Source organism: Trachypithecus francoisi, unplaced genomic scaffold (genome assembly GCF_009764315.1).
Source record: "Trachypithecus francoisi isolate TF-2019V2 unplaced genomic scaffold, Tfra_2.0 Lachesis_group12, whole genome shotgun sequence".
NCBI lineage: Eukaryota > Metazoa > Chordata > Mammalia > Primates > Cercopithecidae > Trachypithecus > Trachypithecus francoisi.
Genome location: NW_022681457.1, coordinates 8,648,651 through 8,676,482, shown reverse-complemented (window position 1 = coordinate 8,676,482; position 27,832 = coordinate 8,648,651). Strand labels below are relative to the sequence as shown.

The 27,832-nt window shown below is 45.2% G+C and overlaps 2 protein-coding genes and 1 pseudogene across 6 annotated transcripts in view; all 3 read right to left on the bottom strand.

Moving 5' to 3' along the window:
• The window catches only part of LOC117093601 (zinc finger protein 761-like), a 174,369-nt gene that overhangs the window by 42,388 nt on the left and 104,149 nt on the right, over positions 1-27,832 (bottom strand). The gene's annotated exons all lie outside the window — the stretch shown is intronic.
• Positions 9-27,378, bottom strand: LOC117093602 (zinc finger protein 813-like). Of its 5 annotated transcripts, none has more exons than XM_033228924.1 (5): positions 27,306-27,338; positions 15,324-15,427; positions 10,393-10,519; positions 2,929-4,273; positions 1,667-2,256 (listed from the first exon to the last, which is right to left on the bottom strand). In XM_033228924.1, exons 2-5 carry the CDS (start codon positions 15,423-15,425, stop codon positions 1,683-1,685), a joined length of 2,148 nt encoding a protein of 715 aa, XP_033084815.1. In that variant the 5' UTR covers positions 15,426-15,427; positions 27,306-27,338; the 3' UTR covers positions 1,667-1,682. The 5 variants fall into 5 exon arrangements, with proteins under 5 accessions (XP_033084816.1, XP_033084815.1, XP_033084814.1 ...); XM_033228923.1 differs by having other exon boundaries at positions 1,667-3,432; positions 3,601-4,273; XM_033228925.1 differs by lacking the exons at positions 15,324-15,427; positions 27,306-27,338 and adding exons at positions 9-746; positions 15,473-15,502 and having other exon boundaries at positions 1,720-4,273.
• On the bottom strand, positions 19,017-27,350 carry LOC117093652 (annotated as a pseudogene).

Genomic DNA, 27,832 nt, shown 5'->3' with positions numbered 1-27,832 from the left:
TGCAGTAAGCCGAGATCACACCACTGCACTACAGCCTGGGCGACAGAGCGAGATTTCGCCTCAAAAAAAAAAAAAGAAAGAAATGTAAAAAGGTCAGAAGTTTGTACCTTGAAATCTACAAACACTGATTGAAATGATTAAAAACATAAGAGCTACAACCCATATTGATTGGAAAAATTAAAATTGTTAAATGATTATATAACCCAACATTATTTAGATTCAACATGATACCCATAAAAATCCCTATCAGTTTTTGTTAAAGAAACAAAAAAGAGGCTGGGAAAATGGTTCACACCTGTTGGCCAGACTGATCTCAAACTCCTGACCTCAAGTGGTCCACCAAACTTGGCCTCCCAAAGCACTCGGATTACAGCTGTGAACCACTGTGCCTGGCCCAATCCTCTTAAGATAAACACTTTAAGGTCAATTAATGCTTGAATTCAACGTTAAGTCAACTCAAACTCAAGTCAATGCTGAATTGACTCTAACGTCAATTAATGCTTGATTGTTTGCTCTACTCACTGCATTTGGAACAACTACCTCCAACATGAATTTTCTGATATTCTGCAAGGAGTGAACTCAGACTGAAGACCTTGGTACACTGATGACATTTGTAAGATTTCTGTCCAGTATGCATTCTCTGATGTCTAATGAGGTGTGAAGTGAAGGCTTTGCCACAAACATCACATTTGTGAAGTTTTTCTCCTGTATGAATTCTCCTATGTTTTGCATAAGATGAAGCTTGACTGAAGATCTTGCCACAGTCATGACATTTGTTAAGTTTCTCTCCAGCATGAGTTTGCCGATGAACTGCAAGGTATGAACGATGTCTGAAAACTTCGCCAAATTTATTACACTGGTATGATCTATCTTCATTATGGATTCTCCAATGATTCACAATGTCTGTAGGGTTACTGAAAACTTTGTGACAATCATAGCATTAGTAAAGTTTCCCAACACCATGGATTGCCTGATGGTAAACAAGTGTTGACTGCCCACTAAAGATTGTCTCACTCATTACACTTGTAAGGTTTATCTCCAATGTTAATTCTAGGATATTGTGCCAGGTGCGAATCATGCCTGAAAGCCTTGTCACAAACTCTTACATTTTTATGGTTTCTCTCCAGTATGAATTCTCCTGTGTCTTTCCAGGTTTGATGTGTGACTGAAAACTTTCTGACATTCTTCATATTTGTAAGCTTTCTCTCCAGTATGAATTCTCCTGTCATTCCAGGCTTGATTTGCGACGGTAAACTTTGACACATGGTTTGTATTCCAAAGGTTTCACTCCAGTATGAATTCTATGATGACGTGCAAGGTGTCCTTGGTGATTAAAAACCTTACCACATTCATTACGCTTGTAAGGTTTCTCTCCACTATGAAGTCTATGATGGCATGTAAGGTATGACTTCCTTTTTTTTTGAGTTGGAGTCTCACTCTGTCGCCCAGGCAGGAGTGTAGTGGCCGGATCTCAGCTCACTGCAAGCTCCACCTCCTGGGATCACGCCATTCTCCTGTCTCAGCCTCCCAAGTAGCTGGGACTACAGGCGCCCGCCACCTCGCCTGGCTAGTTTTTTTTTTTGTATTTTTTAGTAGAGACGGGGGTTTCACCGTGTTAGCCAGGATGGTCTCGATCTCCTGACCTTGTGATCCGCCCGTCTCGGCCACCCAAAGTGCTGGGATTACAGGCTTGAGCCACTGCGCCCGGCCAGGTATGACTTCTGACTAAAGGTCTTGCCACACTCATTACACTTGTAAGGTTTCTCTCCCGTATGAAGTCTACGATGCCATGTAAGGGGTGACTTGTGACTAAAGGTCTTGCCACACTCATTACACTTGTAAGGTTTCTCTCCCGTATGAAGTCTATGATGGCATGTAAGGGATGACTTATGACGAAAGGTCTTGCCACACTCATTACACTTGTAAGGTTTCTCTCCAGTATGAAGTCTACAATGGCATGTAAGGGATGACTTCCGAGTAAAGGTCTTACCACACTCATTACACTTGTATGGTTTCTCTCCAGTATGAATCCTCCTATGTCCTTCAAGGTCTAATTTCAAATGGAAAGCTTTGTCACATTCTCCACATTTGTAAGGTTTCTCTCCAGTAGCAAGTCTATGATGGCATGTAAGGGATGACATCCAGCTGAAGATCTTGCTGCACTCATTACACTTGTAAGGATTCTCTTCAGTGTGAATTTTCTGATGTATTCCAAGGTTTGATTTGAAACTGTAAGCTTTGTCACATTCTTCACATCTGTAAGGTTTCTCTCCAGTATGAAGTCTACAATGGTATGTAAGGCATGACTTCTGACTAAAGGTCTTGCCACACTCATTACACTTGTAAGGTTTCTCTCCCGTATGAAGTCTACGATGGCATGTGAGGGATGACTGCCGAGTAAAGGTCTTGCCACACTCATTACACTTGTATGGTGTCCCTCCAGTATGAAGTCTACGATGGCACGTAAGGGATGACTTCCGAGTAAAGGTCTTGCCACACTCATTACACTTGTATGGTTTCCCTCCAGTATGAACTCTCCTATGTCCTTCAAGGTCTAATTTCAAACGGAAAGCTTTGTCACATTCTTCGCATTTGTAAGGTTTCCCTCCAGTATGAAGTCTACAATGGTATTTAAGGCATGACTTCTGACTAAAGGTCTTGCCACACTCATTACACGTGTACGGTTTGTCTCCAGCATGAATTCTCCTATGTCTTTCATGGCTTGATTTGAAATGGAAAGCTCTGTCACATTCTTCGCATTTGTAAGGTTTCTCTCCAGTGTGAAGTCTACAATGGCATGTAAGGTATGACTTACTACTAAAGGTCTTGCCACACTCATTACACTTGTAAGGTTTTGCTCCTGTATGAAGTCTACAATGGTATGTAAGGTATGACTTATTAGTAAAGGTCTTGCCACACTCATTACACTTGTAAGGTTTCTCTCCCGTATGAAGTCTACGATGGCATGTAAGGGATGACTTCTGAGTAAAGGTCTTGCCACACTCATTACACTTGTAAGGTGTCTCTCCAGTATGAAGTCTACGATGGCATGTAAGGGATTTCTTCCGAGTAAAGGTCTTGCCACACTCATTACACTTGTATGGTTTCCCTCCAGTATGAAGTCTACAATGGCATATAAGGGATGACTTCTGAGTAAAGGCCTTGCCACACTCATTACACTTGTAAGGTTTCTCTCCAGTATGATGTCTACGATGGCATGTAAAGGATGACCTATGACGAAAGGTCTTGCCACACTCATTACACTTGTAAGGTGTCTCTCCAGTATGAAGTCTTCGATGGCACGTAAGGGATTTCTTCTGAGTAAAGGTCTTGCCACACTCATTACACTTGTATGGTTTCCCTCCAGTATGAATTCTCCTATGTCCTTCAAGGTCTAATTTCAAATGGAAAGCTTTGTCACATTCTTCACATTTGTAAGGTTGCTCTCCAGTAGGAAGTCTATGATGGCACATAAGGTATGACTTCGGACTAAAGGTCTTGCGACACTCATTACACTTGTACAGTTTGTCTCCAGCATGAATTCTCCTATGTTTTCCAAGGCTTGATTTGAAACGGAAAGTTTTGTCACATTCTTCACATTTGTAAGGTTTCTCACCAGTGTGACTTGTATGATGGCATGCAAGGTCTCGCTTCCGATTAAAGACCTTGCCACATACATCACATTTATATTGTTTCTTTCCTAAATGGATTATCTGATGTTTCCTTAAGAGTGAGCTATAATTATAGGCTTTGCCACTCTCATTGCATTGGAAAGATCTTTCTCTCACTTGTACTTCCTGCTTTTGTGTGAGTAATGAAGAATTCAGGAAATTATTCCCATAGTTATTAGAAATATGGGTTTTGGGACTACAAGAAATTATTTGGGCTGTTGAAACCAAGGAAGCATCATTGATAGACTTTTCAACTTGATTATCAATTTTCTCTTCAGTGTGAAATATGTGCAGTTCAGGCAGATGCGAATGAAAGTTTAATCCAAACTGATCTTTAATAGGTTTGTTTCCAGCATGACTTTGATCATATAGGTCTGTACTACATGTCAACTTTTTTATTTTTGTCATGGGTGCTTCATGGTCATTTCTTTCATCTTCTTGCCACTGAAAGTCAACATCATGAATATATTTATGAATATCCTGGAAACAAAAATCTCCAAAGTGATGACTTTCATGTCTTTGCAATGTCCCTGTGTGGAACACTTCTCTATTGCCTTGCGCTGTTGACAAGACCTCCTTCATTGTGCATTTGGAAGAGATATCTACAAAGTATAAACACCAAATGGTTTCAAATTAAGTACAGATGGTAAATAATGCTGAAATGTGTAAATATGATACAAAAAAACAATACTTATTTTAAACTTTCCAAACATGACCCTCAAAGCTTAGGAACAGAAAAGCATAAGATTCTTTAACAAATAAAGGGCAGTTACATGTGCTTCAAATTACTTTTATGGAAGCCAGTTTCCAATATCGTGACAAAGAATGACAGGGCACAAACGTGTATCCTAAAGTAAGGAATAGTTTTCCATTGTGACCCTAAAATGCCTCACAGTTTGTAAAAAACATATCACTGTCACATCAATGAAAAGTATATATTATTCATATTTACAGCATATTTACTGTATACAAATAAATGCTAAAGGACCACATGATATACTATATTGGTAAATAATTCACAACAAGCTCATGTGAGGATAACCAAAATCAATGGAAATTCTGTATTGTCAAACAATCATAGCACTGAGAAGATAAGAAAAGATTACAAAATTTAGCCAGGTGTGGTGGCCCACATCTGTAGTCCCACCTACTCGGGAGGCTGAGGCACAAGAATTATTTGAACACTAGAGGCAGAGGTAGCAGTGAGTCGAGATTGCACCACTGCGCTTCAGCCTGGGCAACAAAGCGAGACTCCATCTCAAAAAACAAAACAAAAGAAAAGTTAATACAATGTTTTTCTGAATAACTGTCATGAAATTACCTACGTCCTTGCAGAAAAGGCACGTTATGACTTCTTTTTTTTTTTTTTTTTTGAAATGGAGTCTCGTTCTGTCGCCCGGGCTAGAGTACAGTGGCAGGATCTCAGCTCACTGCAAGCTCCGCCTCCCGAGTTTACGCCATTCTCCTGCCTCAGCCTCCCGAGTAGCTGGGACTACAGGCGCCCGCCACCTCACCCGGCTAGCTTTTTGTATTTTTTAGTAGAGACGGGGTTTCACCGTGTTAGCCAGGATAGTCTCGAACTGCTGACCTCGTGATCCGCCCGTCTCGGACTCCCAAAGTGCGGGGATTAGAGGCTTGAGCCACCGCGCCCGGCCCACGTTATGACATTTTTTTAAAAATTCTTTATTTTTATATTTTTGAGATGAAGTTTCACTCTGTCACAACCAGTTGGAATTCAATGGCCCAATTTTGGCTCACTGCAACCTCCACCTTTTGGATTCAAGCCATTCTCCTGCCTCAGCCTCCTATGTACTTGGGATTATAGGCACACACCACCACGCTTCGCTAATTTTTGTATTTTTAGTAGAGATAGGGTTTCAACATTTGGCCAGGTTGGTCTCAAACTTTTCACCTCAAGTGATCCACCTGCCTTAGCCTCCCAAAGTCCTGAGATGGCATGTGTGAGCCACAGCATCCGGTGGCACTTTGTGACATTAACTAGTGGACTGTGTCAGTTATACTGCGTACTACATACCGAAAAGCCTTATGCACAAACATAGAAATTAATTAGTAAAACATTGTAACCCATAAAACCAGCAAGCAAATAATAAGTACATTTATACAATCTGCAAAATTCTAAACAATTCGCTGTTTAAAAAAACGCCAAACTTCTACTTTCCACCAGCACACAATATAAGAATGGAAATATATGTTAAGATCATTACCTTCTGATTTATGAGGTCAAAAAGTACACAACATTATAAGGAATAAGAATTGACTAACGGCCGGGCACGGTGGCTCAGGTCTATAATCCCAGCACTTTGGGAGGCTGAGGCGGGAGGATTATGAGGTCAGGAGTTCAAGAGTAGCCTGGCCAACATGGTGAAATCCCAACTCTACTAAAAATACAAAAAAATTTGCTGGGTATGGTGGCAGGTGCCTGTAATCCCAGCTACTTGGAAGGCTGAGGCAGGAGAATCGCTTGAACCCAGGAGGTGGAGGTTGTAGTGAGCCGAGATTGCACCACTGCAGTCCAGCCTGAGTGAGAGGGTGAGACTTCATCTCAAAATACATAAATAAATAAATAATTGACTAACAGTGTCAGAGGGTGCAATTATGATGTCACAACTACATTTATGAAACAGCCAGGCAATGCAGCAATTCTATATACGTATGCATTGTTGGCCTTAATTATCTAGTTCACTATGCACAAAATAGAAATCATAGAATGTGTACTGGGAAAATGTTTAAACTGAGATCAGAGAAAACATTGTATAAATCAAATTGCACAACAAAAACATCAAAAATATGATGCAGGCTCCCTGGTCTGAATGGTCCTATTGTCTAAAAGCCGTGTTCAGAGTTCTTATTCTCCAATAGGATGTTCTGCAGATGGGGCCTTTGAGAGAATCTGGTCATGGGTGTTGAATACTGGTGAACAGGTCTTGTGCTTTCATAAAAAGAGATATTAAGGAGCCCATTTACTGTTCATCTTTCCCCCATGTCAGGACACGGCAGGAAGATGGCTGGGCTAAATCATGAAGAAGGCTCTCACCAGGAACAATTTGACTGGCACCTTGCTCTTGGATTTCCCCCTTTCCAAATTCATGAGAAATAATTTTCTATGTCTGAAGCCTCCCAGTTTAAGCTATCTCTTTTGCTGTTTGTTTTTGGGACCGAGTCACACTCTATCACCCAGGCTGGAGTGTAGTGGCACAATTCACTTGCCTCAAGAGATTCTCTTGCCTTAGCACAGAGACTTACTTTGTCGCCTGGACTGGAGTGTAGTGGGGCAATCTTGGCTCACTACAACCTCCACCTCCCAGGTTCAAGTGATTCTCCTGCCTCAGCCTCTCAAGTACTTGGGATAACAGCCATGAGCCACCACGCCCAGCTAATTTTTGTATTTTTAGTAGAGACGGGGTTTCACCACGTTGGCCAGGCTAGCCTTGAACTCCTGAACTCAGGTGATCTTCCCCTCTTGGTCTCCCAAAGTGCTGGAATTACAGGCTTGAGCCACCACACCCAGCCAATTTCTTGTATTTAATAGATTTGAGGTTTCACCATGTTGGCCAGACTGGTCTCAAACTCCTGACTTCAAGTGATCCACCCACCTTGGCATCCCAAACTGCTGAGATTAGAGGCATAAGCCAACTCCGCTGGCCAGTCTAAGCTATTTCTGTCAGTGAAACGATTAAGTCAGGAACAGGAGCATCTCATCATCAACATCACCAAAGGCTGACATATCTGATTAAACAAAGGAAGTTTAGAGCCTGTTCTATAAATCTTGCAATACTTGCAGCCATCTATAGCAATAACGTGTTTTAAAAATTTTGAGGCCGGCCAGGCATGGTGGTTCATGCCTGTAATCCCAGCACTATGGGAGGCTGAGGCAGGAGGATCACAAGGTAGGGAGATCAAGACCATCCTGGCTAAGAGGGTGAATCCCTGTTTCTACCAAAAAAAGAAAAAAAAAAAGAAAAAATTAGCCAGGTGTGGTGGCACGTGCCTGTAGTCCCAGCTACTTGGGAGACTGAAGGAGAAGAATCACTTGGACCTGGGAGGCAGATGTTGCAGTTAGCCAAGATCACACCACCACACTGCAGCCTGGGTGACAGACCAAGACTCTGTCTTAAGAAAAAATAAAAAAAGAAATGAAAAAACTCTAAAGAGTAACTCCAACCCACAAATATACACAATGTTCTCCAGTAAAAGTAAATAAAATGACACACAGGCTGGGTGCGGTGGTTCACACTGGTAATCCCAGCAGTTTAGGAGGCCAAGGTTGAGGGATCACTTGAGGACAGGGGTTCGAGACCAGCATGACCAAAAAGGAGAAACCCTGTGTCTATTAAAATACAAAATTGCCGGGCACGGTGGCTCAAGCCTGTAATCCCAGCACTTTGGGAGGCCGAGACGGGTGGATCACGAGGTCAGGAGATCGAGACCATCCTGGTCCACACGGTGAAACCCCGTCTCTACTAAAAAATACAAAAAACTAGCCGGGCGAGATGGCGGGCGCCTGTAGTCCCAGCTACTTGGGAGCCTGAGGCAGGAGAATGGCGTAAACCCGGGAGGCGGAGCTTGCAGTGAGCTGAGATCGTGCCACTGCACTCCAGCCTGGGCGACAGAGCTAGACTCTGTCTCAAAAAAAAAAAAAAAACTACAAAATTAGCCAGGCGTGGTGGCACATGCCTGTAATCCCAGCTACTTGGGACACTGAGGCAGGAGAATCGCTTGAACCCACAAGTTGGAGGTTGGAATGTCCCGAGATTGTACCATTGCACTCCAGCACGGGCGACAAGAACAAAACTTCATCTCATCAACAAATAAATAAATATAAATAAATACATGAATAGGCAAATGAAAGGACAGATACAGAAACTGGTATAAGTGTACCTTTTCTCCATAAATCAACTTTTTTTCTGTTATTTAGAAGAAAAAAGAATGAAAACACACTGTACATACATGTTAATGAAAATGCAACATACACAGAAATAATTCTGACATAAATAAAGAGTTCTAGTGGATAAAGAGTAGCTTTTGCAGGTTATGATTTTTTTTTCTTTTTTTTTTTGAGACAGAGTCTCGTGCTGTCACCCAGGCTGCAGTGCAGTGGCGCAATGTTGGCTCACTGAAACTTCCACCTCTTGGGTTCAAGCAACTCTCCTGGGTAAGACTCTTGAGCAGCAGGATTACACGTGCCCACCATGGTGTCCAGCTAATTTTTGTATTTTTAGTAGAGACGGAGTTTTGCCATGTTAGCCAGGCTGGTTTTGAACTCCTGACCTCAGGGGATTTGCCTGCCTTGGCCTCCCACAGTGCTGGAATTAGAGGCATGAGCCACTGGGGAACAAGAATCATTTGAGCCTGAGAGGCGGAGCTCGCTGTGGTGAGCCAAGATTGTACCACTGCACTGTAGCCTTGGCAACAGAGTGAGATTCCAGCATAAACAAAGAAAGAAAAAAGTAAATAGGAAGGGAGTCAAAGCATGTCTACACAAAAATGGAATTAAACCCAAAAATTAGGAAATGAGAATGAAGAACAAAAAAAACTACAAGAAATACAGACAAAATGTAACAAATTCACAAACGAAAGGTCTTCTCCATCAGTAATACTTGAACTGTAAGTATTTAACTCTGTATTCAGAAGTCAAAGACTGGCTGAATCAACAGGAACCAACTACATGTTGTCTACAAGAGACTTATAGACTCAGCCTTAAGGACACACATATGCAATTTTTTTTTTTTTTTGATACGGAGTCTCGCTATGTCGCCCGGCTGGAATGCAGTGGTGATCTTGGCTCACTGCAACCTCTGACTCCCTGGTTCATGTGATTTTGTTGCCTCAGCCTCTCAAGTAGCTGTGATTATAGGCACGTGCCACCACATCCACTTGATTTTTGTGTTTTTAGAAGAGACAGAGTTTCACCATGTTGCCCAGGCTGGTCTTGATCTCCTGACATTGTAAGCCACCCAGTTTGGCTTCCCAAAGTGCTGGGATTACAGGCGTCAGCCATGAGGCCTGTCTGCACATATGCAAACATTTCAAAAATAAAAGCCAATGATTAGGTATGGGGGTTGGTGCCTGTAATCCCAGCTACTCGGGAGACTGAGGATCTCTTGAGCCCAGGAGATCAGGATGAATTTCAACAACACAGCAGGACCCTGTCTGGAGAAAAAACAAACTAAAAAAGTTGCCTGACATGGTGGCATGCACCTGTACCAGCTACTTGGGGAGGCTGAGGTGGGACAATCATTTGAGCCAAGGAATTCAAGATTGCAGTGAGCCATGATCACACCATCGCACTCTACACTGGGTGACAGAGAGAGACACTGTATCTAAGAAAAAGAGAAAATCTGGGCCAGGCACGGTGGCTCACACCTGTAATCCCAGCACTTTGGGAGGCCAAGGTGTGTCATCACGACGTCAGGAATACAAATTCGAGACCATCCTGGTTAACATGGTGAAACCCTGTCTCTACTAAAAATAATACAAAAAATTAGCTGGGTATGTCGGTGGGCGCCTGTAGTCCCAGCTACTTGAGAGGCTGAGGCAGGAGAACCACGTGAACCCGAAAGGCAGAGCTTGCAGTGAGCCAAGATCATGCCACGGCACTCTAACCTGGGCAACAGACCAAGACTCCATCTCAAAAAAAAAAAAAGAAAGAAAATACAAAGATATGCAAAGGGCACATCCCGAAGAGGGAAGTTATCCTCACCCAGGGAAACCAGGTTCCTATAATTCTCCAACATCACTTCTCTGTACAGAGTCCTCTGAGCAGGGTCCAGGCATTTCCACTCCTCCTGAGAGAATTCTATGGCCACATCCCTGAAGGTCAGTAAAACCTGAAATGAAAACACATTTTAAGGAAATGGTTATGGGAGGAGTTCTTATCTTTACAGAAAATGAGAAGAGGAGAGAGGGGAAAGTGTGGATTTAAATGCAGTGAATGTTCTAGCAAATCTGAGTGAGGGATTTCTCACCACATTTTGTCTTCCCAGTTGTGTTTTACTAAACTTTTTTTTTTTTTTTTTTGAGATGGCATCTCACTCTCTTGCCCAGGCTGGAGTGCAATGATGTAGTTTCTGCTCACTGCAACCTCCACCTCCCAGGATCAAGCGATTCTCCTGCCTTAGCCTCCTGAGTAGTTGAAATTACAGGCATGCACCACCACGACCAGTTAATTTTTGTATTTTTAGCAGAAACGGGCTTTCACCATATTGGCTAGGTTGGTCTCAAACTCCCGACCTTGTTATCTCTCTGACTCAGCCTCTCAAAGTGCTGGAATTACAGGCGTGATCCACCATGCCTGGCCCAGAAACTTTTATTGACTCACCAAGTGACATTCAGTATCTAGATGAGGCAGAGTATGAGTGATGTCTTCAGTGATGACAATGTCCACAGTGAAACATCAGAAACTAAAATATGGCTGGGCATGGTGGCACCTGCCTGTTAATCCCAGTCACCCGGGAGGCTGACACAGGAGAATTGCTTGATCCCATAAGCCAGAGGTTGCAATGATTTGCAATCATGCAACTGCACTCCAGTCTGGACAACGGAGACTCCATCTCAAAAAAAAAAAAAAAATTAGGCCAGGCGCGGTGGCTCAAGCCTGTAATCCCAGCACTTTGGGAGGCTGAGACGGGCGGATCACGAGGTCAGGAGATCGAGATCATCTTGGCTAACACTGTGAAACCCCGTCTCTACTAAAAAATACAAAAAACTAGCCGGGCGAGGTGGTGGGCACCTGTAGTCCCAGCTACTTGGGAGGCTGAGGCAGGAGAATGGCGTGTACCCGGGAGGCGGAGCTTGCAGTGAGCTGAGATTCGGCCACTGCACTCCAGCCCTGGCGACAGAGTGAGACTCCGTCTCAAATAATAATAATAATAATAATAATAATAATAATAAAATTAGCCAAGCATGGTGGCAGCCACCTGTGGTTCCTGCTACTTGGGAGCTGAGGTAGTAGGATGGCTTGAGCCTGAGGGTGAAGCTTAGTGAGCTGAGATCGTGCCACTGTGCTCCAGCCTGGGCAACACAGTGAGACCCAGTCTCAAAATAAAATAAAATACATGAAAACTAGATTACTCAAAGTATGAAAATCCATTATACATATATATTTCAACAAAATAAACCTACACAGACTCACAAAAAACTACACGGTAATACAAAGGGTTGTCATTTTCCCCAGATTTTCAAAATGGAAAAGTTGTTCAAAATATATACATTTGTGTGTGTGAATATGTACGCATATGTGTGTGTGTGTGTGTATTGTGTGTGTGGGTGTGTATATATATATAAAGGCTTTAAAAATATAAGAAGTAGCAAGTTATGTTGAACTGAAGAAGAATCCCATCTTGCTGGAAAAGGATACATTGGCGGCCGGGCATGGTGGCTCAAGCCTGTAATCCCAGCACTTTGGGAGGCTGACACGGGTGGATCACGAGGTCAGGAGATCGAGACCATCCTGGCTAACACAGTGAAACCCCGTCTCTACTAAAAAAAAAAAATGCAAAAAACTAGCCAGGCGAGGTGGCGGGCGCCTGTAGTCCCAGCTACTTCGGAGGCTGAGGCAGGAGAATGGCGGGAACCCGGGAGGCGGAGCTTGCAGTGAGCTGAGATCCGGCCACTGCACTCCAGCCTGGGCGACAGAGCGAGACTCCATCTCAACAAAAAAAAAAAAAAAAAAAAAAAAAGATACATTGGCAGTTGGGGGCAGGGAAAATCTTGTCAGATCTAAGAAAACAGGAAATGCCCATCCTAGAGGAAGCAATCACCTTTCACCTGCCTGACCTGGAGGAATCTTCGGATATCTGTAGGAATGCAGGCCTGCACCGAGGCAGCCACTATGGCACTCTTTATACAGGGAAAAATTGCAAAGGACCCACATGTTGTCATTCAGCTAATTTCCAATACAGATGGCAAACAGCAACCTAGCCACATTTACTAACGTGAGAACATGTAAATTTTCACAGCTAGCAGCATCAAATATCAAAGTAAAATATTTAGTGGAACATCAAGAAGGAAACAGACACTGCTGTCTACTTGAGGGTGGAGGGTGGAAGGAGAGGAGCAGAAAAAATAACTATTGGGGGCCGGACAAGGTGGCTCACGCCTGTAATCCCACCACTTTGTGAGGCCGAGGCAGGTGCATCACGAGTCAGGAGTTCAAGATCAGCCTGGCCCAACATGGTGAAACCCTGTCTCTACTAAAAATACAAAAATTAGCCAGGCATGATAGCAGGCCCCTGCAATTTCAGCTACTCAGGAGGCTGAGGCAAAGGAATCACTCGAACCCAGGAGGAGGAGGTTGCAGTGAGCTGAGATCACGCCATTATACTCCAGCCTGGGCAACAAGAGCAAAACTCAGTCTCAAAAAAGTAAATAAATAAAAAATAGCTATTGAGTATAGGGCTTAACACCAGAGTGATGCAATAATCTGTACAACAAATCCCGATGACACTAGTTTACCTGTGTCACAAACCTTCACATGTAGCCCCAAACCTAAAGTGAAAACATAAATATCATTTTTTTTTTTTTTTTTGAGACGGAGTCTTGCTCTGTGCCTAGGTTGGAGTGCAGTGGCACAATCTCAGCTCATGACAACGTCCGCCTCCAAGGTTCCAGTGATTCTCCTGCCTCAGCTTCCTGAGTAGCTGGGATTACAGGCATGTGCCACCACGCCCAGCTAATTTTTGTAAAAAAGTTATTTGTTTTTAAATTTACTGCAAACTTTTCTCTAAAGTCTCATAATGATGCTGAAATACACGTGTACGAGACTTACTCTGACAACTAGCTCCCCAGTGAGGTTGGAAGGAGGGTGGAGGATGTGACCAGGAAAGGAGATGCCTTATGGCCAAGAGTCTAAGCTGCAGCTTTGCTTGGAGTGTTACCACAAAACAAATATATTCATCATGTGATGTTTAAATAGAAAAATATACATTTAATAATAATCATTGGGGCTGGGCACAGTGGCTTGCACCTGTAAACCCAGCCCTCCAGGAGGCTGAGGCGGGCATATCACCTGAGGTCAGTAGTTTGAGACCAGCTTGGCCAACATGGTGATACCCATCACTAATAAAAATACAACAAAATTAGCTAGGCATGGTGACACGTGCCTTTAATCCCAGCTACTCGGGAGGCTGAGGCAGGAGAATCCTTCAACCCAGAAGGTGGAGGTTGCCATGAGCCAAGATCATGTACTGCACTTCAGCCTGGGTGACACAGCAAGACTTTGTATATTTAAAGTAAAATAATATTATTATAATAATAATTAAAATCATTTTTAATGAAAACACCTGTTTCACAAGTCTCTCCCCAGTAACACCGCAGTCTCCATGAGCTTAATGTGCTAAAAATGGCTTAATGAATCTCCTATTATTGAGGTTGATTTCATATTCTTAAAATAATGATGGGATAAAACATCTTCTATCGTTCATGTCTGTGTAATAACTTTCCATTCTAATTAGCAAGATTTTTGGAGTCAGAAACACAGTAACTCACTGAATTACTTAAAAACGTAGTAAAAAATCAGGCAGAAACATTTCTCTATATTGGTCACCTTTTCTAGAATTTACCACAGACTGTGTGCATATTAATACATGACTTCTGTTGCGGGAAGTCAGGGACCCTGAACGGAGGGACTGGCTGAAGCCATGGCAGAAGAACATAAATTGTGAAGATTTCATGAACATTTATTAGTTCCCCAAATTAATGCTTTTATAATTTCTTACACCTGTCTTTACTGCAATCTCTGAACATAAACTGTGAAGATTTCATGGACATTTATTGATGGACTTCTCCAATCAATACCCTTGAGATTTCCTAGGCCTGTCTTTAATCTCTTAATCCCATCATCTTCATAAGCCGAGGATGTATGTCACCTTACGACCCTGTGATGATTGTGTTAACTACACAAATTGTTCGTAAAACCTGTGTGTTTAAACAATATGAAATCTGGGCACCTTGAAAAGAAAACAGGGTAACAGCGATGTTCAGGGAGCAAGGGAGATAACCATTAGGTCTGAGTGCCTGAGAGCCGGGCAGAACAAATCCATATTTCTCTTCCTTCGAAAGCAAATAGGAGAACTATTACTGAATTCTTTTTCTCAGCAAGGAACAGCTCTGAGAAAGAGAATGCGTTCCTAGGGGTAGACCTCTAAAATGGCCACTGCAGGAATGTCTGTCTTTTACGGTTGCACATAAGGGATGAAATAAGCCCCGGTCTCCTGTAGTGCTCCCAGGCCTATTAGGACGAGGAAATTCCCGCCTAGTAAATTTTTAGTGAAACTGGTTGTCTGCTCTCAAACCCTGTCTCCTGATAAGATGTTATCAATGACAATGCGTGCCTGAAACTTCAACAGCAATTTTAATTTCACCCTGATCCTGTGATCTTGCTCTGCCTCAGTTGCCTTGTAACATTTTATTACCTTGTGAAGCATGTGATCTCTGTGACCCACATCCTATTCGTACACTCCCTCCCTTTTGAAAATCACTAATAAAAACTTGTTTTTGCAGCTTGGGGAGCATCACAGAACCTGCCGACATGTCATGTCTCCCCCAGACACACAGCTTTCAAATTTCTCTTTGTACTCTTTCCCTTTATTTCTCAGACCGGCCAACACTTAAGGAAAATAGAAAAGAACCCACGTTGAAATATCGGGTGCCAGGTTCCCGATAGACTTCCATTGACAGTTGCTCTAATCCTGGTCTACAGAGAGCTGACAGTGCATCCAGAGGCGGTCCCAGCATTTCTGATAGGAAGGAGACAGAAAAATCCACTGAAAATGTCATCTCACCTGAGAAAGAGCCATCCCTGACTCCTTTGCTTTCCTCTTCCTCTTCTGGGTTTCTTCCTTACATACGAGGATTCTTTAGAAGTCAATCCTGAAAGTCAGAAATATGTTGTTTATTGCTCAAATCTACACACCCCCTCCCTGTGACACAATGAAACATACGAAGGAGACCTCACCCTGGGAAATATGGTCCCCTCTACTGCCCACTCCACCAGGGACAATAAACTCCAACAGGAAAACTCCCACTTCTCTCCTGGAGGAGCCCACATACATGCTGCAGCAGTGGGAACCTGGGCTGGAACGAGCTCCCCTTCAGGGCACAGACCCAGCCCTGACCAAACCCCATGCAGAGGCTGGGTGCAGTGGCTCATGCCTGTCATCCCAGCACTCTAGGAGGCCGAGGCACGTAGATCTCTTGAGCTCAGGAGTTTGAGACCAGCCTGGGCAACATGGTGAAACCCCATTTCTACCAAAAATGCAAAAACTTAGCCAGGCATGGTTGTGCACGTCTGTGTGTCTGTGGTCCCAGCTACTTAGAAGGCTTAGGTGTGAGGATCTCTTTGGCTCAGGAGTTTGAGACCAGCCTGGCCAACACGGTGATACCCTGTCTCTACTAAAAATAGAAAAACTGAGCCAGGTACAGTGGCTCATGTCTGTAGTACTGGCAGTCTGGAAGGCTGAGAAGGGTGGATTACTCGAGGTCAGAAGTTTGAGACTAGCCTGGTCAACATGGTGAAACTCCTTCTCTACGAAAAATTTAAAAAGTAACTGAGTTTCGTGGGTGTCTGAATTTAAAAAGTAACTGGGTTTTGTGGGTGTCTGTAATCCCAGCTACTCAAGAGGCAGAGTTAAGAGAATTGCTTGAACCCAGGAGGTGGCAGTTGCACTGAGCTAAGATCATGCCACTGCACTTCAGCCTGAGTGACAGTGTGAGACTCAAAAATAAAATAAAATACAAATACAATAATTAGCTGGGTGTGCTGGCAATCTCAGCTACTTGGGATGCTGAGGCACAAGAATCACTCGAACCCAGGAAACGGAGGTTGCAGTGAGCCAAGATCATGAGACTGCACTCACAGCCTGGATAATAGAGACTATTTAAAAAAAAAAAAAAGCAAAAAAAAAAAGCAAGCATTTCTGATGTGATTGATGCAGAGATAATAAAACGTAAGTAACATGATAGAAAATGAAGGGCAGAGGGAACTTCAGATAGTGGTGGGAGGGCGTGGGAGACAGCTCTGAGCCTAGACCTGAAGGAGGAGAAAAGGGACAGTGCCATGATCATTTAGGGACATAGGGTAAGAGCAGAGACAATGACCTGAGACAGGAAGGGTTTTGATATCTGGGAAAACAGAAAAGCAAATGTGACTGCGGCAGAGGGAATCAGGAGATGAGGGCAAGCTCCCAGGAGGAGGCTGGACACTGGCAGGGGCCCTGGTCATAGGGCTGTGGAGCCACAGTGAGGAGTTGGGCTTTTGTCCTGGGGAACACGGGAAGCTGGTGGAGGGTTCCCTGACAGGGACTGACATGACCTGGTTTAGATTTAGCTGTGATATCCTAACACAGAGAAAGGCCCCAAAGATTGTCTCTGTCTGAGTCTACACCTCTGTTTCTTCCATTCCTTTGCATTTTTAAAAAATTTATTTGATTTTATTTTTGGGGTATCTCAACTGCAAAGAGGCCTTCCTCTTTCACTAATCCTCTTCAGCAAAGACCGTTTACGGGTGTCGAGCATGGAAGGTCTTTCCCTTCCCACGAGGCCATATCTCAGGCTGTCTCAGTGTGGAGAAACCTTGGACAATACCCAGGCTTTCTTGGGCAGAGGTCCATGCGGCCTTCTGCAGTGCATTGTGTCCCTGGGTATTTGAGACTGGAGAATGGCAATGATTTTTACCAGGCATACTGCCTGCAAACACATTTTTAACAAAGCACATCCTGCACAGCCCTAAATCCATTAAACCTTTAGTCAACACAGCATATGTTTCTGTGTGCACAGGGTTGGGGCTAGGGTTACAGATTAACAGCATCTCAAGGCAGAATAATTTTTCTTAGTACAGAACAAAATGGAGTGTCTTATGTCTTCTTCTTTCTACATAGACACAGCCACAGTCTGATCTCTCATTCTTTCCCCCACAAACCCCTCATGGCTTGGATGGAATCCAGGGCTCAGGAAATAAAATCCCTCATGGCCTCTGGAATGTGCCTAGACTTGCTGGTTCCTTGCTTCTAGCACTTCCAGGCTCAGAGAATGACTGTATCTTAAACTAGAAGAACATGTTCCCCATGATCCCAAGTAGCAGAACATGTTCCATATAAATGCTAAACTGACAGACCTGTAGATCATGTGCTGGATGCACCACTTCCTTTCAACCCCCACAGTCCCACCACCTGCTTCTTTGTTTGACCACCAATAACTAGTGTGGGCTTCCAGAGCTCGGGTCTTTTGCAGCCTCCATACTAGCGTTGGCCCCCTGGACCCACCTTATGCATCCTTAACTTGTCTTTTCTCATTCCTTTGACTCCGCTGGACTTTGTAGCCCCGACAGCCTGGTGTTGGATCTGGCCACCCCAACAGTTCCATGCCAATCCATCCCATCTTTCAACATTAGTCCAGAAGGGACTAGAGGGCCTTGAGGGAAGCATGCACTTAATAGCTCACACCTCGGTATTTTCACAGATGACAGAAGAAAAGAAAACTGAAAAATAGCCTAACTGGTTAAACTACATTTTGACGTTAAGGTAAAAGGTCACTGATATCTTTACCAGGTACACACTGACACAATCAACCTTCTGTATTAGGTACCAAAGTTTTCCATCAAATAATAAAGACTAGAAAGCATGCAGACCTCGATCTGAACGAGACACAACTAGTTTCAAATAGAAACTATTTTGAAATTGTTTTCTAAAAAATCTAACAAATTCTGGGGTCAACAGGAAAATAACTGGAAAATATACTTGTACAGAAAAAAAATGATGTGAGCTGATTATAGTATGTGACAAAGGCATCTTTCAGAAGTGATTATTATTATTATTATTTTTACATCACAACATGCATTTTAAAGACATTATGCATTATGCTCACATTCCCTTAAATGCTGTTTCAAAAGTTCTCAAGTCTCCAGCCCAGCTGGAATCTCCAGGGAGAGGCAGAGACAGTTTGGTGAAAGAGGGAGGGGAGAAGAGGGTGGCAAAAAGAGAAAGCAGCCTTCCAGTTAAAGATCAGCCCTCAGTTAACAGTCAGCTTCACACCGGGTGCGGTGGCTCACGCCTGTAATCCCAGCACTTCGGGAGGCCAAGGCGGGCGGATCATGAGGTCAGGAGATCGAGACCATCCTGGCTAACACGGTGAAACCCCGTCTCTACTAAAAAAGACAAAAAAATTAGCCGGGTGTAGTGGTGGGCACCTGTAGCCCCAGCTACTCAGGAGGCTGAGGCAGGAGAATGGCGTGAACCCGGGAGACAGAGCTTGCAGTGAGCCGAAATTGCATCACTGCACTCCAGCCTGGGCAACAGAGCGAGACTCCATCTCAAAAAAAAAAAGAAAATAAGAGTCAGCTTCAGGCAGGCTGGCCTTAGGCGGAGTCAGGGTCAGAGGAAGGAGCAGCAGCAGGTGGGGACTGGCGTGTTCTACATCTCATTCAGGTCAAGCAGAGTCTGGTCCCGCATCCTTTGCGTACAGAGGTGTTCCTCTTCGGTGCATTTCACTTTATCTTCCAAGTCATCAATTGTCTTTTCCAGTTTGGCTACCGATCTCTCAGCAAACTCACCACAGGTCTCTGCCTCTTTGAGATTATCAGTAAGAATCTTCACCTCTTCCTCACATTTGTCTTCTTTTTGAGAGTACTTTTCTTCAGCTGCACTCAAGACACTTCAGGTTCTGGTCCATCAGTCTGATCTGCTCATCCATCTCTCGGCAACGAGACTCAGCCAGCTCAGCTTGTTCTTCTGTGCCTTCCATGTCTCCTTCAATGATCACCAGCTTATGAACCACCTCTTCACACTTTCTATCTGCCTCTTCTGTAATGTGCTTAGCTTCTTTGAGTTGGATTTCCTGAAGTTCCATCTTTTCTTCATCTTTTAAGGCCTGGTTTTCAATAACTTTTATACCTCTGTCACTCTCCTCAGCAGCTTTTTCCACTTCTCCCAGCTTTTGCAGGGCAGTGTCCAGGCGCTCCTGAGCACAGTCCAGCTCCTCTTTAACCAGCTGGGTCCTATGGTTCAAGGAAGCCACCTCAGCCTCAGCCTGTTCCCAGGCCCGCCTTTCTACCTCAACTCCTTGCTGGAGGTGCTCAGCTCACTCCTCTTCATCATCTGCCTGCTGCTGCAGAACCTGGATCTCACACTTCACTGTGTCGATTGTGGTGATCCCAGCCACGGTGCCCACCCAGCCACTATTCACGCTTCAGATCCTGCTTCCTCCACTTGGCACTGCAGCCTCCTCTCTGTGATTAGGTATTTAAAAAGAAATTTTGAAAACTAAGATTTATCTTGGCTGGGCATGGTTGCTCTCGCCTATAACCTCAGCACTTTTGGGAGGCCAAGGTGGGTGGATCACCTGAGGTCAGGAGTTCAAGGCCAGCCTGGCCAACACGGTGAAACCCCATCTCTGCTAAGAGTACAAAAATTAGCTGGGCATGGGGGTGCGGGCCTGTAGTCCCACATATTTGAGAGTTTGAGGCAAAAGAATCGCTTGAAATCAGGAGGCAGAGGTTGCAGTGAACTGAGATCATGCCACTACACTCCAGCCTGGGTGACTGCGTAAGATTCTGCCCCCCTCCCCAAAAGAATAAAGAAAGAAATGAAGAGGAAACAGAAAGAAAATAAAGTAAATCTATTACACATGAGCACAAAAGCACTTTTGATGTCCCTTTTGTTCTTCATTTTATTTTTTGTTGCTTGTTTTTGTGAGATGGAGACCCACTCTCCCACCCAGGCTGCAGTGCAGTGGCATGATTTCTGCTCACTGCAACCACTACCTCCCAGGTTTAAGTGATTCTCACGCCTCAGCCTCCCCATTAGCTGTGACTACAGGTGTACACCACCACGCCTGGCTAACCTTTGTACTTTTAGTAGAGACCAGGTTTCACCATGTTGGCCAGGCTGGTCTTGAACTCCTCACCTTAGGTGACCCACTTACCTCCATCTCCCAAAGTGCTGGGGTTACTGGCATGAGCAATCATGTTTTCATGTCCCTTTTAAAAAGTATTACGTAGGCAAGGTGTGGTGGCTTATCCCTGTAATCCCAGTTATTTTGGGAGGCCAAGGCAGAAAGATCCTCTGAGCCTCCCAGGATTTTGAGACCAGCCCGGGAAACGTAGTGAAACCTGTTTTTATTTAAAAAAATACAAAACTTGCCTGACTTGGTGGCTCACGCCTGTGATCCCAGCTACTTAGGAAGCTGAGGTAGGAGGATCGCTTGAGTCCAGGAGGTCGAGGCTGCAGTTAGAAGAGATCATACTGCACTCCATCCTGGGCAACAGAGCCAGGCCCAGTCACAAAATATCAATTATTAATTAATTTAATTAAAAGTATTATGTTGGCCGGGCGCGGTGGCTCAAGCCTGTAATCCCAGCACTTTGGGAGGCCGACACGGGCGGATCACGAGGTCAGGAGATCGAGACCATCCTGGCTAATACGGTGAAACCCTGTCTCTACTTAAAAATACAAAAAACTAGCCGGGCGACGAGGCGGGCGCCTGTAGTCCCAGCTACTCGGGAGGCTGAGGCAGGAGAATGGCATAAACCCGGGAGACGGAGCTTGCAGTGAGCTGAGATCCGGCCACTGCACTCCAGCCTGGGTGGCAGAGCAAGACTCCGTCTCAAAAAAAAAAAAAAAAAAGTATTATGTTATAACAGAAACTGATTTTTTTTCCCACTGCACTGCACCACTTCCTACCCCACCCTGCAAAAAAGGAACAGAGTAATTCACAACTGAATAAGTCATTGCCGTCTGGCTGAATAGGGATTCCAAGTAGAAGCTGACCTCTATGCCAAGATTTATAGGATGTACATGTCTCATAGATAGGAATTTTAAAATTCTCAATCTCATCTGTATAATTTAAACAAGTTTTAAGTTATTACATTGTATACACAGAAGTCAACATGTCACAGGTAATCATATCCAACGAATTCACCCACTCATCTGAACCCAAACTCACCCACCCCTTTTATTCTTTTCAGACAGGGTCTCGCTCTGTTGACCAGGCTGCAGTGCAGTGGCATGATCTTGGCTGACAGTAGCCTGGATTTCCTGGGCTCAAGTGATCCTCCTGCCTCAGCCTCCAGAGTAGTGGGGAGTACAGGTGTGCACTATCATTCCTGGTTAATTTTATTTATTTATTTTTGGCCAAGACAAAGTCTCACTATGTTGCCAGGCTGGCCTCGAACTCCTGTACTCAAGCAATCTCCTGCCCCAGTATCTGAAAATGGTGGGATTAAGGAGTGAGCCACAGCACCCAGCTCCTTTTTCAGGCACCAATGCAGCCTCATATGCAAGAAGAACAAAAATTATTATTTCACTTAGTTAAAGAAATTCCTGGAGTATAGGCTGAGGACAACCCACCTGGGTTAGCTGTAAATCATACACCAGTAGCAGAATTAAAACCAGGAGCAACCCGTGTTCAGGTTGCAATGCGGGCAGCAATGATTACGCCACATTTTAAAGAGGAAACCTTAGCTATGCCTTTCCTCCCAGAACCTCCTCTCCAAGAGGATCCAAGTTATACTCCAAATCATCGAGCCTGGGGTGCCCAACAAGATGAAAAATATATTAAAAGAAAGTGGTAGAAGTTCTTCTATAGCAGACTAGCCATTCCAAAGATGTTAGCTCCTAAGTTTGTGAAGCAAATTCACCAAGAAGCTCCTATAAGAAAAACAGCATTAGAAACTTTATGTAGTGCCATTTCTTTCTTTCCTTTTTTTTTGTTTTTGAGACGGAGTCTTGCTCTCTCGCCCAGGCTGGAGTGCAGTGGCCCGATCTCGGCTTACTGCAACCTCTGCTTCCCGGGTTCAAGAGTTTCTTCTGCCTCAGCCTCCCTACTACCTGAGATTAGAGGTGCCCATCAACACGATCAGATTTTTTTTTGTATTTTTAGGAGAGATGGGTTGTGACCATGTTGGTCAGACTGGTCTTGAAACCTGGACCTCATAATCTGCCTGCCTTGGCCTCCCAAAGTGCTGGGATTACAGGCGTGAGCCACTGCACCAGGCCACGAAAATGCCATTTCTATGTGCCGTGGCTCTCTGCTGTCACTCCAGCCATTTGTGAACAATGCTTAACCTGAGCTCAGAATAACCCACGGCAGGGGCCCACTCAGCCCCAAGAATTCACGAAGTAGGAGCCAGGCCTTGTGAAAACTTGCTTATAAACTTTACTGAACTGCCCCATGCCAGAGGCTATTGGTATATGCTAGTGCTTAGTTGTACCTTTTCAGGATAAGTTAAGGCCTTCCCACCAGGACAGAGAAAGCAGAAGAAGTGACTAAAATACTGATAAAAGACATTATCCCCAGGTTTGGACTGCCTCTAACTTTTAAGTCACAAAATAGGCTGGCATCTGTAGCTGAAATGGTGCAAGATTTTACAAGACTACTAAAAATAAAATAGAAGTTACACAAATAGAAGTCAGCCGCAAAGTTCAAGGAAAGTAAAATGCATGAACTGGACACTCAAGCAGCTACTGAAGAAATCTTGCCAAGAAACGCATCTGAGATAAGATCAGGTCTTTCCAATGGTCCTTCTTGGAGTCAGGTGCACCCTCACCAAACAAACTAGGTATTCACCTTATGAGAGTTTGTTCAGTCTGCCTCCCACAAACACAAGTCAAATTAAAAGTGATCTCCAAGAACTACAGGATTAACTTTAAGAAAGCAAATGCAGGCTTTAAGAATAGCCATGCAAGAAGTCCATCACTGAATACGAGAAAGAATGCCCGTAAGTCTGACAGATCCAGTACACCCCTTTAAACCTGGAGACTCTGTTTAGGTTAAAAAGTAGAATCCAGCTTCTCTAGGACCCATATAGGATGTGCCCTATACTGTAATCTTGACCACACCCACTGCTGTTAAACTTGCAGGAATCGTGCCTTAGATCCACCACAGTCAGCTGAAACCAGCAGCTCAGGACAAGTGGACCAGCCAGGAAGACCCAGATCATCCAACTGGGCTGATCCTGAGATGAGACCAAGCTGCTGCTGAGGACGACACCCCTGTTCTGGTCACTCAAGAGGCTGACCAGTCTATGCATGGCTGAAGCTTGAGGGGACGACAAGCCCTGCTCTAGTCACACACTGGAAGCTGACGAGTCTACCCACAGCTGAAGCTTGAGGACTAGTCAAGCAAGTAAATGTGGTTAGAAATCTTAAGAGTAGGCCGGGCGTGGTGGCTCAAGCCTGTAATCCCAGCACTTTGGGAGGCCGAGACGGGCGGATCACGAGGTCAGGAGATCGAGACCATCCTGGCTAACACGGTGAAACCCCGTCTCTACTAAAAATACAAAAAACTAGCCGGGCCAGGTGGCGGGCGCCTGTAGTCCCAGCTACTCCGGAGGCTGAGACAGGAGAATGGCGTAAACCCGGGAGGCGGAGCTTGCAGTGAGATGAGATCCGGCCACTGCACTCCAGCCTGGGTGGCAGAGCAAGACTCCGTCTCAAAAAAAAAAAAAAAAAAAAAAAGAAATCTTAAGAGTAGTAGTTTTCCAGCCAGGCGCGGTGGCTCACGCCTGTAATCCCAGCACTTTGGGAGGCTGAGGCGGGTGGATCACAAGGTCAGGAGATCGAGACCATCCTGGCTAACACCGTGAAACCGGTCTGTACTAAAAATACAAAAAATTAGCCGGGCGCGGTGGCGGGCACCTGTAGTCCCAGCTAGTCCAGAGGCTGAGGCAGGAGAATGGCGTGAAACCGGGAGGCGGAGCTTGCAGTGAGCCAAGATCGCACCACTGCACTCCAGCCTGGGCCAAAAGAGAGAGAGTCCGTCTCAAAAAAAAAAAAAAAAAGAACTTGTATTTATAAAGGCCAGTAGTGGTCGCTCAGGCTTGTAATTCCAGTCCTTTTCGAGGCCAAGTCGGGTGGATCACCTGAGGTCGGGAGTTCGAGACCAGCCTCACCAACATGGAGAAACCCCGTATCCAAAAAAATACAAAATTAACTAGGCATGGTGGTGCATGCCTGTAATCACAGCCTTTCAGGAGGCTCAGGCAGGAGAATCTCTTGAACCAAGGAGGTGGAGGTTGTGGTGAGCCATGATCATGCCATTGCACTCCAGCCTAGGCAATAAGAGTGAAACTCCTTCTCCAAAAAAAAAAAAAAAAAAGACTTATACTTCTAATCAGACCACCTGCTCAATTTGTGACTCAGGAAATAACTAACCTTATATATGCTATAACCTCAAGTTTTCACCTGGTGAATAATTTTACCTCTCCTTGTTAAGAACATTCAGTCAACTATAGAAGCAATTGTAACCAGGCAGACTACCACTCAGCTAATAGCTCTATATAAATATCAGCCTGTGCCTAAAGAAGAAAACCTGCTCTTTCGTGAAGAATCAAGTAATAGTGGTGGTTTCCATTAAAATCTTATTTATGAAAAGCAGCAAAGGGAGAAAACTGAGGCAGAAATTTAAAAAATCAATCTGCATTCATTCACTCCAAGAAAATTAACAGGCAAAGCAAGGGTTAGAAAGAAAAGAACATGTTTTCCTCTGCCTAGCAAGCTCACTTCAAGGACAGTTTGGTCTGGGCAGGCGCAGTGGCTCACGCCTGTAATCCCAGCAATTTGGGAGGCCGAGGTGGGCGAATCACGAGGTCAGGAGATCGAGACCATCCTGGCTAACACGGTGAAACCCTGTCTCTACAAAAAATCCAAAAAAAAAAAAAAAAAAATTAGCCGTGTGTGGTAGCGGGCACCTGTAGTCCCAGCTACTCAGGAGGCTAAGGCAGGAGAATGGCATGAACCCAGGAGGTGGGGCTTGCAGTGAGCTGAGATTACACTACTGCACTCCAGCCTGGGTGACAGAGCGAGACTCCGCCTCAAAAAAAAAAAAAATAATAACAAATAAATAAAAAAGATAACGACTTTGCAAACACTGTTTGCAAAGTCGAACACCCCCACTTTAGAACAAGAGTGAAGAAATGGCCGGGCGCGGTGGCTCAAGCCTGTAATCCCAGCACTTTGGGAGGCCAAGACGGGCGGATCACGAGGTCACGAGATCGAGACCATCCTGGCTAACACGGTGAAACCCCGTCTCTACTAAAAAATACAAAAAACTAGTCAGGCGAGATGGCGGGCGCCTGTAGTCCCAGCTACTTGGGAGGCTGAGGCAGGAGAATGGCGGGAACCCGGGAGGCGGAGCTTGCAGTGAGCCGAGATCGCGCCACTGCACTCCAGCCTGGGCTACAGAGCGAGACTCCGTCTCAAAAAAAAAAAAAAAAAAGAGTGAAGAAAAAAAAAAGTCTGTATTTAGCTGTTCTTGTTTTTCTTTCATTGCAGCTACAAGACCACCAGCTATGCAAGGTCACAAGTTATGCTATGGTATAGATTACGTGAGCAATCATTGCACGATTAACTGCTTTTATTTTGCTAATGTGTGCCTGCTTATAAAAAGCCCACTCTGTCTTTGTTGAAATGCTCAGCTTTTTAGATGTAAATCCACTGAGCCAGTGCCTACCTTGAATAAACATCCTCTGTCTCCGGCATATTGGTCTCTCCAGTCCTCAGTTTCCCGAAACACCATCTCTGTCCCTCCTTTGCTCTCCCTCTTAAATTCTCTCTTCCCTGTTATACCCCCCTTTATCCGCTCTCTGGAACACCAGATCCCCAGGTGTCCTCCCTGCTGTGGTTCTCCCTCTGTTCTCCTTGCCACCAGCACCACTCTGCTCTGTCTGCCCCGGCTCCAAATCCCTTCTCCTCTCCCTCACTCTGATGAGCCTCCCTCTTTGCTGCCCCTCTCCCTACCTTGCTGTCCTTCATCTCTCTGTACATCTAGCTTTTCTCTACATTTCTCCAGTTGCTTTTCTCCTCCTGCTTTTTTTCCCTCCACATCTGCTGTCTCTTGGCAAATCCCTCACCCATCCTCTACTTTGCTATCTGTTATGAGTCTTTCTTATTCTTTTTTTTTGTCTCAGGTTTTCTACGGCTCTACGTCTGTCTCCTGATCCCTTTGGCCCACACAATCACCAGAGGCTTTGGACTAAGACACAGGAAGGTTTGGAGTAAAACACCTGCATCCCAGGGGAGCGCATTTTCCAGGGGCTGGAGATGGGCAGGCAAGAACAACCCATATCACAGGACAGGCCCCGGGCATCTCCCCAACGGGAGTTCAGGGAAAGCGGTGACGGCGTAGAGGAACCTGGGGAGCAGCAGGGCCCGCACGAGGAGGGAGGTGACGGGGCAACGGCGCCTTAAGACAAGGGTAGGGTCTGCAGGATCCCAGGACCAGGCATAAGACGCGGCCTCCTCGGGACTGGGAGGGCAGCGCTGCGCTGCAGGGGCGGACGAGGTCGAGACTGGGAGGCGCCCAGAGCGGGAATTCACCTCTCATAGGAGGACTTTAAAAAGCGCGAGGCGGGAGGAGTCAGAAAAAGTTTCAGAACAGGAAAACGACATGATAGAAAATGTATACATTGCCCGATAGCAGAAAGACCCAGGACGGGAGGAGCCTCAGGACGACCTTAAACCCAAAAGGAAGCGACCCCCGGACTCTCACGGGGTCGTTGCAATTTGCTCTGGGTGAAGGAAGAGGGCTGAGAAATTCCAGGTTTGTGGGGACCCCACGACCCAGGTACAGAAGCGCCAGGGACCTGGGAAGCGCAGACTTAATACAACACAAAGCGAAACTCACGCGCGGCGGCGATGGGACAGTCACTCCACGAGGTCCGCTTCCGGGTTTGCGCGAAGCTGCGCGCGCAGGAAAGAAGCCAGGGCTGGGCGGGACTCGCGAGGAGGTAGGCGGGGCTTGGGCGAGGAGCGGGCGGGGCGCGAGGCAGAGAGACTTTACCCTTTAGAACAGACAGAGGGAGGAGCCGCGGCGGGACCTGTGCGTCTCAGCCTGGCTTCCACGGCCTCTGTTTTCGGCTTTGGGAGGCGAGACCGGCTAAGTAGACTGAGGCATCATTCCAAAGCCCTGGAATTATCTGGAACAGGGATGCAAACTAGAATGTGAAATGCAAGGCCCTGCCTGGCGGAAGGTACGATTTCATGCTGACGGCCCACAAAGCAGAATAGACATCCTCTCCCTTTCTATTCGCCATTCACTTGGGAAGGAGGGTCCATCCTGTGCTCAGCGTCAGAGACTTCCCTAAAGCCACCGCCTGGGATGCGGGACGGAGTGCTCAGGCCGGCGAGGAGTGAGGTGACCACCTGCTAGAT

Coding starts and splice junctions, on each gene's coding strand:
- LOC117093602 (XM_033228925.1), bottom strand. Junction 4,274..10,392: donor TAGGAACCTGGTTTCCCTGG/GTGAGGATAACT, acceptor TATACTTTGTAG/ATATCTCTTCCAAATGCACA. Junction 747..1,719: donor GGCAAGACCTTTAGTCAGAA/GTCATACCTGGC, acceptor CAAGATCTTCAG/TCAAGCTTCATCTTATGCAA.